The following is a 13,348-nucleotide window of genomic DNA, read 5'->3' as shown; positions in this document are numbered from 1 at the left end:
TTTCAGGTTTGTAAAAATTTCTGCTTTGTATAAAGGTTCAACCCAACAACTTGAACATGATTTATTGTACATGGTATCTATTCATTATTCCATCCAAACATAGAAATCCTGGATTTATACAAATTAGAAACCATATGAATGAAACAATTGTTCGACCCCCATGTGGATCCGTTGTCAACTCGGCTGGGGATTTCACCGCCAGGCTTGCTTGGTCGGGTAGCGGCTTGGGAGGGGGTATCTCCTCCGCGGTCAGGGGTACCGTGCAGTTACCCTTTTTTTATGAATGAAACAATTTCTAAGAGAATTTCCTTGATGGGCCATTTGCCTCTTGATATTGAAGAAAAGACCATACAAAGATACAAGGACAAGTGATTTTTGTATGGGAGGGAATCACTCAACATCACCATCACTTCACTTTTATTTCACACCATCCATACAATACCAAGTCTGGTTAAAAGTTAAAACCCTTAATCCGTGATTGACGGATGGTTTACGATTGACACTGCAACAATACACGGGTTGCGTGTCGCAAGGTTATAGGCTAGCAAGTATCGCGATATTAGGGCTTGTGATTGTTGACGGTGACACATATAACAGAAAAAAGATACCATCATGTCAATTAAAAAGATAAATTAATGCCAAAATTATAAAAATACAGTAAAGATAAAATAATGCCAAAATTATAAAAATACAGTAAAAACACACAATTTACTATTAACTTAAGACAGGTTTAATAGTTGTTTGTCCTGTACACACCTCCATCCTTGGAGTACAATACAATCTAAAACAGGTCAGCTTCCGCAAACCCTATAACTCAGTTAAAATCAATAATCAAATAAATGAAAGAAGAAAACAACCAAAAATGCAAACTCACATCAAACCTTTGACCATAAAAGGCTGACCATGCAACTGACACGTAAGGGAAAAATGAACCATGAACAAAGCTACATACCAGAACAGAAGAAAGTAGAGTTAACTGAAATGTGCACTCCAACTCTCATATCAACCGTGAACCAGCTTCTTGAGAGCAGAAGCAGCTAAAAATGCACCGATGCTCTCACTATCAAACTAAAACACGAAAAAACGGGCTCTCCGCTGCAAATATATTAAATAAATAATACTCAGAACAGTTGAAGTGCCATTTTCAGTTTATTTTGCTTCCATTTTGGCAGCTTGTAGAAGGCTTCTTTCGTCATTCCAAACTTCTCCCTGAACTCAGCGGAAGACAAGTATGTCTGTATAAAGCAAAGATTTCAATCAAATTAACAGTAAAGTTACATGTTTCCCGTAACACAAGATTTCAAAAACAATACCTCTCTTTTGGTTACATCGATGTCTGCAGCAGGGTCGGTGGATACTGTTATAAGGCGTTCGTATGGGTACAAAGTGAGCCCTTCCTCATCTTCAACTTCATTTTCTTTAACATCTTCTTGTATTGTTAGGGTTTCGATTTTACTGCTCATTATGTTTTCCTTCGAATTCGACTCAGCCTTTGGTGGCGATTTGGGCCTAGCTGTATACATGTCAAGATAATAAGTTTAAGTAGTAATTTGGGAGATACCTGCCTATGTGTGTTTTATGTTATTTTACTTATGAGGTGTTTGGATTGAGTTTTGAAACTTATTACATGATTATAGTTTAACGTTTGGATAAAGAAAAACTGTTTTTGATTATTACAACTTCAAACAACAAAAACACATCCAAATATAAATGTAAAGAGTAAAATGTTACTTTCATCCCCTAAGGTTTGGCCAGTTTTGTGACTTTCGTCCAAAGGCTTGTTTTTCCGCATCTGGATCCAATAGGTTTGAAATCTTGCCGTTTTCATCCGGCTCGTTGCTCTATCCATTTTTATCTGTTAAGTCAGGGGTATTTCCGTCTTTTTTATTAACTTAAAGGGCAATTTTGTCTTTTTTCACTTTATGTACAAGTGCGTGTATATATATATAGAGAGAGAGAGAGAGTTTTAAATACAAAAGCCTCTTAACGTGCGATGGTACGCGACCAACAAAATAACGTGCGTAATTATGATAACATGCGTGATTAAGTCGCATACCGCTGCACGTTAAGGGGCTATTGTACATTAACCTTCCCCCCTATATATATATAAACAAAATAAAACAAGTAGGTAAAAAGATGAAAATACCATTGACTTAACAGAGAAAAATGGATGGGGTTAACGAACGGGGTGAAAATGGCAAGATTTTAAACCTTTTGGATCCAGATGCGAAAAAACAAACATTTGGATGAATGTCACAAAACTACCCAAACCTTAGGGATGAAAATAGCAATGTACTCAAATGTAAACAAATCTTACGTTTGATGGAACGGGGCATGAGAGGTTCTCGTGGAGGTTGTTCGAAAGTGGAGGTTAGTGACGCTATAGCAGTGGACCTCGGAGCAACATTTGACGAATCAGATTTTGGATAAGGCTTCCGCACTTGGGGCGGGGGTGTTGACAGGTTCCGTGCACTTGGATTCTCAAATGCAGAAGCAAGAGCATTGAAGGCTGGTGATCTTCCTCTAACACGAACCCTCTCTGGGCTAAAAGACACACTTCTTGCACGCTGCGGTTTTTCGTTTGTAGCAGACCTTCCTACATGTGCTCCCGGTGTTCGTCTTTTTGGTTTCTAACAATTCAACAAGCACTCTATTAGAAAACTTAAAGAGGAAGAAAATAACTACAGAAAATGTGACTTACGTTACTCAAGGTTGGACGACCTCCATTTTTTAGTATAGATAGTTTCCTTTGAAACGAGTTTCCATGCATCTGCAGCCATATTAACATATTAAAATTATAAGAAATTTATACATTTAGCTAGCCACATGGCTCATACTTCGACTTATAACTGCAAGGTGATCACTTACTGCAGATTTGGTTGAATCCCATGTGAAGAAGCGCGTGAAGAACTCTGGCTCGCTCCCTTCCGATATGATATATATCGGAGTTTGAACCGTTAATTTCTCAAGAAGAAAATCATGCTTCACGAATTTCTGTTAAATTTGCCAAGTGTATCATTATACAGCCATATGCCTTTCAAGCAACTTTTAGCTGCAAATAAAAAGTAAAATGCCATTTTCGTGCCTGAGGTTTGGCCAGCTTTGCAAATTTCGTCCAAAGGTTTGTTTTTCTGCATCTGGATCCAAAAGGTTTGAAAATGGCAAGATTTCAAACCTTTTGGATCCCGATGCGGGAAAACAAACCTTTGGACGAAAGTCGCAAAACTGGCCAAACCTCCGGGACGAAAATGCCATTTTACTTGAAAATAAAATAATGGATGTAAAGGTACAACCATATACCTCCCCAATAACTAACGCTTGTGTTTTCAGTTTCTGATCAACCTGCTGCCCTACCCAAACAAAGATGCTCGAGTGACAATCGAGAATAAAGATATCTTCCGTCATCAAATCGTCTTGGTTAAAGTTGTAGATCTCAATGACCTGCGTAAAAAGTTAAAAACGACATAAAATATGATCAAAAGGGGGAAAAAGAGAGATAATGGGCACAAGGTTAGGTGATACAGTTACACACCTTTAGTTCTCCTAAACCAGTATAAACGCCAGCAAAGAACAATGAAAGAGAAAGAACAAATTAGTATATTTGTCGAAAGTAACAAGGGAATTTAATTTGGCGTTGGCAAGAGGCAGTTGCGTTAACCTTTTGTAAATGTGCATGAGAACAAATGGGGATCACTTTCGGCATCTCTTGCAATCTTCTGACTCGGGTATTCGGATTTTCCACCTAAAATTTCCCAAAATTGTTCGGATTCCGAACCCTCTTTTTGTAACTTTGCCTGCATGTTTGGCTGCAAGCATAGCGCACAGCAAGTAAATAAAAGCAAGATATGAACAGACCAATACACTATGATAATCGTTCGGCACAAATTTTTCAAACCTTTATGACATCTAGTTGCCTCTCGACGAGTTCCTCTACTTCGGGAGTTCTAAGGTTTCCAATCCATGTAAAGACGGAAGAACCACTGTGTAGTATGTAGCAGTACGAGGAGTTCAAAGATGACGCAACCTGAGCCAATTAAAAAATAACTAAAAGATCTGCAGGTGATGAAAGTAAACTTCATAACCGATAACAAGATCGACAACAGATACACCAAAACCAAATATAAACTTACGGGTTCGACTTGGATTGCTTGCATGTTTTCAGGTCCAGAGCCTTGAACTCGAAATAACGCAACCCCGTCTTCTTTGTAAGTGTCGTCAGAAAGTTCATTCTCTGATATAAAAGTCTTGTATCCATCACTTAGACCACCCTGAGAATTTCACAATTTGATAATAAATGTAAATGCAAAATAAAGATTTATTTTTTTCTTTATGTTTTTCGTTATTACAGAATATGATCAGAAACACACACCTTAAGAACGAGAAAGCTCTGAAAGATTGCAAAGAATAGAATAGGCTCGCTTCCTTCATAAACTTGCAACTAAAAACACATGAAACCAAACTATCAGTTCAAATACATGGGGAAGTTAATAACCTACATGTAATACGAAATAACGATTGACATAAGCAACCTGAGAAGCCATAAATTTGAGCGACTCAACCATCTTGTTTGTATGTGAGGTAGCCGAACTCCGCTCTTCCTGCAACACAATGTAGAGCACTATTTGGTTCTTTTACTCTATTATAATTTTTTTCTCTCCACCCTTGGAACATGTTATAAATTAGTGGGTTACCACCCGCGCTCCGCGGCGGGTTTGAAACGTAGATAAAAATAAGTAAATCGCGAAAGTAACGATAAAATAACCACATCACAATGGTATATTCGAAAGTCACCGAAATGTTACATCGTTGTATATGAAAGGCAAGCTATTCGAAAAAAAAAAATTACACCAAAACGTCTATAAAGATAAACACGACGGTCGTGCATTACATCGGGCCGCTTTAAACGTAGATAAAACAACATGTCGCAATGGTGTATTTAGAGATGAACGCCGGGTGGTTTAAAAAACCAAACGCTTTAAAAAGAAAAAAATATAAACTTATAAAGTTGAGGGGCTATATGTTAAATTTATTAAAGATCAGGGGTTGTAAATGAAAATCAGGCATTAAAAGACAAATTTTACTGTAGCTAAAACTGAACGCTTAGATATAGATATATATATAATTTTATGAAGTTGAGGGGCTATGTGTTAAACTTATTAAAGATCAGGGGGTGTAAATGAAAATTAGGCACTAAAAGACAAAATAACTGTAGCTAAGCTACCAAAATTGTTATATATAATAATAATTACTTTGGCTCTTATATCTAGTTGTGATATAGCGAAAATCAGATAATATGAGTAGTACCTCGACACTTTTCTTTCCGAACCATGTCCCAATAAGGCATTCGTCTTGATCTTCTCCGGGATAATTATACTGGAAGATATAACATTCTCCACTGTAAAACTTCGACTGATCAGGGACCGGAAGAAGAATCTTCTCTTGGCCATTCACACGCCAAACCTAGTGAATACATCGATAGAAAAACACTAATTACCGATTCGTTATGTAATTCGTGTTCTTTTCTGGGATAAAAACTAGGCCTATAAACGAGCCGAACGTTCATGAACTGTTAGTGAGCGTCCGTTTATGTTCGTTTATATTTTAATAAATAAATAAGTAGTTATATTTATACAAAATATAAACATAAAAAAGGCTTTCTAACTCATATATATAGGGTAGGGTTCATGCGAGAACCACCTTTATTACGAGAACCGCGAGAACCAATGTGAACACAACAATATAAACCCACTACACCACCAAAAACCTAACCCCACCCCCCCCCCCCCAACCCCACCCAAGCTAAATGCTAAAAACTAAACCATAAAGCTAAACCCCCAAAAACCTAACCCCGAGTGAACACTAGTGTACTTGCGAACTGAGTGAACAAATCCTAGCCATTGATTTACACACGTGTATGGCTAAGATTTCATCATCAAATCGTAAAATACACTAGTGTATTTCATCATCAAATCCTGACCATTGATTTACACACGTGTATGGCCAAGATTAGTTCGCTCAGTTCGCAAACACACTAGTGTTCAATCTTGAACCTAATCCTATATATATATATATATATATATAGGGGAAGGTTCATTGGGGAACACTAAAAAAGTGGGAAACAGCGGGGAACCGACTCAAACGAACTCCGATTGGACCGGCTCGTCGAATCCTAACTATGATCTCTTAACCCTAAACCCTAACTCCTAAACTCCAAACCCTAAAGCTAAAAAATAAGGCTAAAACCTAAGCTAAACCGTAAAATCTAAACTATAAACCCTAAAAGCTAAACCCTAAAGGCTAAACCTAAAGCTAAACCCTAAACCATAAAGCTAAACCCTAAAGCTAAACCCTAAAACTAAACCCTAAAGCTAAACCCTAAAGCTAAACCCTAAAAGCCACACCCTAATATATTTAGGGTTTAGGTGTTATGATTTAGTGTTTAGGGTTAAAAGATCCTAGTTAGGGTTCGACGAGCCGGTTCCAACGCCGCTGGCATGAGTCCAATCGGAGTTCGTTTGAGTCGGTTCCCCACTTTTTTAGTGTTCCCCAATGAACCTCACACTATATATATATACATATATATATAGGACAAAGATCCGTTAGGAACCACCCTTTATTGCGAGAACCAATGTGAACACAACCAAAAATGCCTAAAAATAGCTAAAAACACACAAAAAAAAAATTAATATTTTTTATAAAAAAATCGCTACTTTTAGTAGCCAAAAAATTTTTTTTTTTAAATTGTTTTTTTTTTGCTACTAAAAGTAGCGATTTTAACATAAAAAATATTAAAAAAAAAATAGCTTTTTTTAGATTTTTTTAGGTTTTTTGGGGGTTTAGTTTTTAGCATTTTAGCTTGGGTGGGTGTGTGTGTGTGTGTGGGGGGGGGGGGTGTTTAGGTTTTTTGGGGTTTTAGTTTTTAGCATTTAGCTTTGGGGGGGGGGGGGGGGGTTAGGTTTTTTTACCTATTTTAGGTTGTGTTCACATTGGTTCTCGCAATAAAGGTGGTTCTCGCATGAACCTTACCCTATATATATATAGTGAAAGTGTATTGTACATTTTGCCTTAACGTATGAGCCTACGCAATGGCAAGTTCGCACGTTATAAACCCAAAAAGGGAAATCTCGCATGTTAAAAAAAACCAAAATCGCTTGTAAAAAAAAAAAAAAACAAAATCGCATGTTTAAAAAAATACAAATTTTGCATGCTGTAAAGAAGTCGCATGTTGTTTTACAAAAACCAAAATCACATGTTCAAAACCAAAATCGCACGTTGATACTGCATCTCGTACGCATCGTACGTTAAGGCAATTTGTACAATAACTGGCCTCTATATATATATATATATATATATATATATATATATAGGGTAGGGATCCTAAGAGAAGTCCACCCTATATGAGAAACTTGAGAAGCATTCTGGACCACACATTTTTCTAAGCCTTTCGTAACAGGGGCGGATGTATAGTGTATCAAGGGGTAGCCTCCGCTACCGCTTGGTCGGAAAATTTTTGACATTTTTAGTGTAAATTTTGGAAAAATTTGACGTTTTTTCGATTTCGTTACCGCTTATTTATAAAACGTTCCCGCTTGGTCGGAATTCTAGATCCGCCACTGTTTCGTAATATACACATATGTATAGTTTAAAATTGACTATATACATATATGTATATTGAGTTATACACATATGTATATAGTCAATTTTAAACTATACATATGTGTATATTACGAAAGGCTTAGAAAAATGTGTGGTCCAGAATGCTTCTCAAGTTTCTCAACTAGCATATCACTTCTCACATGATCCTTTTCCTATATATATATATATATATATATATATATATATATATATAATTAGTTAGTAATTGGGCTTTCTAGTAATAAATATGGGCTTTTCAATAAAACTTATTGTAATTAATCACTAATTTATATAGAAAACTACTTTATGTTCATTTATGTTTGGTGAATTATGTTATTTTGTGGCCGTTTATGTATGTTAAATTATGTTCGTTTGTGTTCTTTTATGTTCGTTAAATTGTGTTCGTTTAAGTTTGTTTGTTTATGTTCATTTACATTCGTGAACTATACGGTTGGGTTATAAATGAATAAACATAAACAAACATGAACATGCCCATTTTCTTAATGAATGAACATGAACAAAAAAAAAACGGTTATCTGTTCGTGTTCGTTCGGTTCGTTTACAGGCCTAATAAAAACAGAGGTCAGATAATATATTACAAGATTACCTGCAAATTTCCTGTGCAATCAATATATGGTTGAGGTTCCTCCTTTTCTGGAGCTGCTTTAAGTAAACCCCTCACATTGACCCCTTGACGCTTTAGAAGTGCTAAAATCGACCAATGAGGGCATTGATAAACACTCATAAAAATTACTTGTGTACTCCGGATTTAACTTTCTATAGAATACTATGCAGAGAAAATGTGTAAAACGTGTAGTTACTAACCAGCCACCTTGCCTCTACCATCCTCAGAGACGGCCACCTCAGCTGATTGAGGCCAAGCATCAAACTTTGACCGGAAACTTACAGTTTCAAAATTTTCAATCACTCGGATGATTTGAGACTTCAGTCTATCCTGGCTACGCAGGTATTCCTACAATTTGAGGTCAACAATAATAGGTGAAGATTATGAATTCAAATGCAAGAAGCTCGAGAAAAATGAAAGAGTTATATTTATATTATACTTCTGCAACTCCACTTGCGGCTTTTCTTTCATCAAGAGAAGTACTTCTCCCCATCCATAAGTATATTTCAGCCCCGCAATCCAGAAGATAGCATTTATTTGTATCCAGCAGCTCCTTTGTAAACGTATCGGCAGAAACCGGTTCCGCCTGCCCCTTCTCCACACTTCAATACAACAAAAATATGTAAACCTACTATGTTTTCCACATTAAATCTATAATGTATGGACCGTTCATATGAGCGTATTACCAGAATAGCTGAGTGGGAAGAGCAACGGCACTTTTGACGTCATCTGTTGTTGTTTTCCTTGGAAGCGGAGCAAAGCCACCAAAGAAACCCCAGAACTCTCCGGTTTCAGCATCAGACATTAATTTTCCATCCTCTATCCAAGAAGAAAACATACATACAACTTCAATTGTTAAGGAGTCATTCAGATTTAAAGTACCAATAACATATCCACTCACCAACAGTAGCTATGTCACACTTCCCATCATGATACGTATCTTTGATATGTTGCACAACCTCTAGCGCTTTAGCCCTTTCTTGAATGCTTGAATTGGAACCGTTAAACTGGAATATCTTATTCGCAGTATCCAAGATAAAGATATCATCATGATTGAGTGAGGATCGAGCAAAAGGAACCTCTTTTACATGAACTACATGCTTTCCTTGGCAAGTAAACATACGGATCTTATGCTCCTCAGATTCAACATGCTTGAAACCAGATGCAGTTCCGCCTTCTTGAGGTATGATGCATGGTTTAAAGTAAGATAAGAATCTTTCGGTTTCATGTCCTTGTACCTCGCGATATTGAACAGCACGTCCTCCAAGAGCTGCATCGAGTTCGACCGTCTTCAGTGCTGCTGCTCCAGCTTCATCCTATAACCAAATTCGATTAACTCAAAGGTTAGGATTACCGTTTGGAAAAAGACGGAATATTATATTGTGACTGACTATATAACATGTATAAACGCACCTTGCTGGTATCTTTACCTAACCAATAATGGATGTCTTGGCGTAGTGCACCGCTTTTCAAAGCAATAGTCTGCAAAAAGAATGTGAATTGTGTGATTTAGTAATAACAGTGCAGCATTGACTATTTAGACGTTGGACTAACAGTGCAGCACTTCTATACAACTACGTAATTTAGTCAATTATTGAAATTCTTAAGGGATGGAGTACTTAGATACTGTTGCTGACTTGCTGATTTTTTAATTTATTTCATTACAAGATATATGAAAAGTTGTCACCTAATAATTTGTTAGATATACTAATGGTCAAGGGTAATAACTAACATTATAAGATATATTTGTGAGTAAGTTAAGGTTTTTTTCACACAAAACATTCATACAAAGAAAGAAATAACGATGAAATATGCAAGAGAATTAAGATTAGAGAATAGACCTTCAATATAAGATAGGAGTCCCCTGTAAAAAACTTGCCATAAGAAGACTGTGGAACGGGCACTGGTTTAAAATTCTCAATGCGCCACACTTCAATTCCTCTGTAAATAGTTTAAGGGAAAAATAGGCGAATGTCCATGATAATTAAAAAAAAATTAATAGAAAATTAGACATGTAATATACTCATTAGTTAAATAAGAAAACATAGTATAAAATATGCAATTGAATTAAATCAACTTCACGATATATGAAAGAACAAAGGATACGCTTTTTGTCCAGCTCCTTGGAAGGCTGGATCCAAATCTCTCATAGAAACAGACATACTGTTGTTTTTACTTCACTGAGTGGCTTTTTAAAGCTACAACCTGAATACCACGATGGAATCCAAAAATTCCCTGAAATGTGTATTAAAAGCGTATTGTTACTTTCTTTTAAACATTTAAATCTCTATAATTTAAATTTTTTTTTAAAAAGAAAAAGCTTTCAATGTCAGTCTGACATCTCGACAAACCACGAGAAAGCTGTAAGTCGTATTACAATAATCCTAAAAGTCCATTACAGTACAGTTCATGAAGAATTTCAAAATCAAAACTACTGTGTGATAAGAAGCAAAAGCAAGCAAATTACAGCAGACTTCAAGTAGCTGGGGTCATGCATTGCCCATTGCACTTCCATTTGAAACAGAAAAATAAGTCAAATTCTTCTAATTCACAAGCAAATTACTCAAATTTTATGTGCAGTCCCACAACTATTCTGAGTCAAATTTGGTCAAAATTAGGGTCTGTAGGAGGTTTATATATAACAACCTAAGGAATTGATAAATAGGTTTATACGTAAAACAAACGAGAGATATGCAGCTTACGGTTGTAATAACGCTTATTTGGTTATACACGCGTGCACGCCTCTTTAAAACCGAAACGCACTATATTAAACCAAGCAGCTAGCTACCCTACACATAACTTAACACAGTGCGCGTCTCTTTAAAACCGAAACGCACTATATTAAACCAAGCAGCTAGCTACCCTACACATAACTTAACACAGAATCCAACACATTAGCATCCCATTCCCAACATTTCCCCAAATTCCACATTTTCAAAACACACATCTAAAAGTTAACAACACTCCAGATGAAAACTCCAATAAAAAACCTTCGAAACTCGAGGAAAATCCATCTAGAATTAAACAAATTAGCCTCAAACTGAATCAAAATCTAATCAATTAACCTATCCAGATGAGTTCACACTTCACATACATGATACAACCACCAATTAATTCAACAACAACAAAAAAAACTTATAAACGGAAACGTAAGCAAGTTAAGGAAACGAAAATGAAGCATAATTAGGTTTAACTGACAGATGACCTACCTATCTGTAGCAGCAATGGTGGAATTGATGACTGAAAAGGGGGCTTTTGGATGCAATGAATTCGTGCACGAAAAGAAAATGAATACAAGATGATGAATAGAGAGAGAGAGAGAGAGAGAGAGAATGGTGATGAATGACAGCGTGCTTACCACTAATGGCAATTGAAGCTCAAGAGGATGCTCGAACAACTGTCAAGATTATTTTACGCCGTTTCTCTGGTGTTTTGACTATATATGTCTCTACTGGTTTTATGGACCAATTTCATTTTATTTTATACCATTTTTTTATCTTTTCTTAAAGAATGACACCTGTATCATACTTTATCTTTATAACTTATACAATAGAGTAAATTACTATTTTAGTCCCTGAGGTTTGGTTTCAGGGGCGGCTATGAGGGTGTGCGGAGAGGATTTCCGCACAGGACCCGTAATTTCGAGGGGCACGTGTTTTTTTTAAACTGATATATATATGTTAATAAATAGAAATCGAATCAAACAATATACATAAAATGATCTTTGGTGCCGTGGCGCGTGTGTTTTGGTTAGTTCTTTGGGCCCGTTGAGGCCCGGGTTCGAGTCCCTGTGTTCACTTTTTTTTTATTAAGTTTCATTTAACAGTTTCCAATAATTGCGCAACTGGTCCCTGCACTTAAAAGTTCTAAAGAATTACCAAATCAGTCCCTTCAATTAGGAAATTAGTTTAATCTAAAATTTATAACTAGGTTAGTTATTTCTTTTGTAATTATTATCGGGACTAACAAGTTTCATTCATAAAATTAATATTTTAAACCCGAAAAAACTAGTTATGGTAATTTCTAAATACGCGACATCTAATATAAATAAAAAAAGTTCGTTTAGGATCCGGTGTTCAAAACGGATGGGTATCGGAGATCCGTTTTTGGCGGATGTTACACATTGTTTATCGAATAATACGATTTTGTCATTTTCGTAAATGCCTTGTTTACCGTTAAGATATAAGGGCACATTTTTTGACCTCGAACAGGGTAGATAAATTCTCAAAGACGCCACTGTTTGGTTTAAATTGTCATTTTAGTCTAAATAGTTTTTTTCCCCTCTGGGTTCCTGACTTTTCCATTTTCTTGTTAATTTGATCACATTGTCTAACTCAGTCTAAAAATCTGGTTATTACCAGGGGTATTTTTGGCATAACTATTGTGTAGTGATAACCAGGGGTAGTTTACAACATAATTTATAAACCTCATAATAATTTAATGCCAAAAATACCCCTAATTATAACCTGGTTTTTAGACTAAGTTAGGCAGTGTGATCAAAATGGCAATAAAAAGGAAAAGTCAGGAACCCAGAGGAGAAAAAAACTATTTGGACTAAAATGGAAATTTAGACACAAACTCAGGGACTAAAATGGCAATTTACTAAAAAATTTAAACAGTCTTCATATACATCTTTTTCAAAATAGAACCCTTGTATTCTCCATCTCTCATCCCGTATAACCTCGTTTAATGATATCTGCAGTTACATAATAAAAACAAAATTAACTATAGATATGGGATCCCATTTTAGATATTATAACATAACAAAGGCAAAATTAACTTTAACTTGAAACTTAGTATTACTTCTTTGTCAATGAGAGATAAGAGGTAACATTCTGAAGGAACACTTCAATCTCAGAACAGATATTAAAAAAAACATTGACAAACACAATAATTTTTCTTTGATCTGAACTGACTAGAAAGAAAGTGAACATCGAAGTTTAAAGCTCAAGAACAAGTCATTTTGTAACAATAAGAGTATGTGCAGATATTTTTTGTCGAAAAAGATATATTTGAAATAAATATAAATATCAATGAAGAACAAATACTTGAATGTGCATAACATTTTCGTGATTATATGGAGCACAT

At 35.8% G+C, this 13,348-nt stretch overlaps 1 protein-coding gene across 3 annotated transcripts; it reads right to left on the bottom strand.

Moving 5' to 3' along the window:
• Positions 1–683: 683 nt before the first annotated feature.
• On the bottom strand, positions 684–11,747 carry LOC110865542 (villin-4). Of its 3 annotated transcripts, XM_022114822.2 has the most exons (23): positions 11,619–11,711; positions 11,470–11,512; positions 10,367–10,495; positions 10,102–10,201; positions 9,674–9,742; positions 9,162–9,576; positions 8,947–9,079; positions 8,700–8,862; positions 8,461–8,608; positions 8,243–8,343; positions 5,305–5,460; positions 4,530–4,598; positions 4,370–4,438; positions 4,131–4,268; positions 3,896–4,024; positions 3,659–3,806; positions 3,533–3,543; positions 3,301–3,441; positions 2,869–2,994; positions 2,702–2,770; positions 2,318–2,630; positions 1,314–1,513; positions 684–1,235 (listed from the first exon to the last, which is right to left on the bottom strand). In XM_022114822.2, exons 3-23 carry the CDS (start codon positions 10,420–10,422, stop codon positions 1,122–1,124), a joined length of 2,868 nt encoding a protein of 955 aa, XP_021970514.1. In that variant the 5' UTR covers positions 10,423–10,495; positions 11,470–11,512; positions 11,619–11,711; the 3' UTR covers positions 684–1,121. The 3 variants fall into 3 exon arrangements, with proteins under 3 accessions (XP_021970514.1, XP_021970515.1, XP_021970513.1); XM_022114823.2 differs by lacking the exon at positions 11,470–11,512 and having other exon boundaries at positions 11,619–11,747; XM_022114821.2 differs by having other exon boundaries at positions 11,470–11,684.
• Between the last annotated feature and the right edge of the window lie 1,601 nt (positions 11,748–13,348).

The sequence above is a fragment of the Helianthus annuus genome, chromosome 6, assembly GCF_002127325.2.
Source record: "Helianthus annuus cultivar XRQ/B chromosome 6, HanXRQr2.0-SUNRISE, whole genome shotgun sequence".
NCBI lineage: Eukaryota > Viridiplantae > Streptophyta > Magnoliopsida > Asterales > Asteraceae > Helianthus > Helianthus annuus.
The sequence above is the reverse complement of the archived record's forward strand: the minus strand, read 5'-3'. Positions and strand labels throughout refer to the sequence as shown.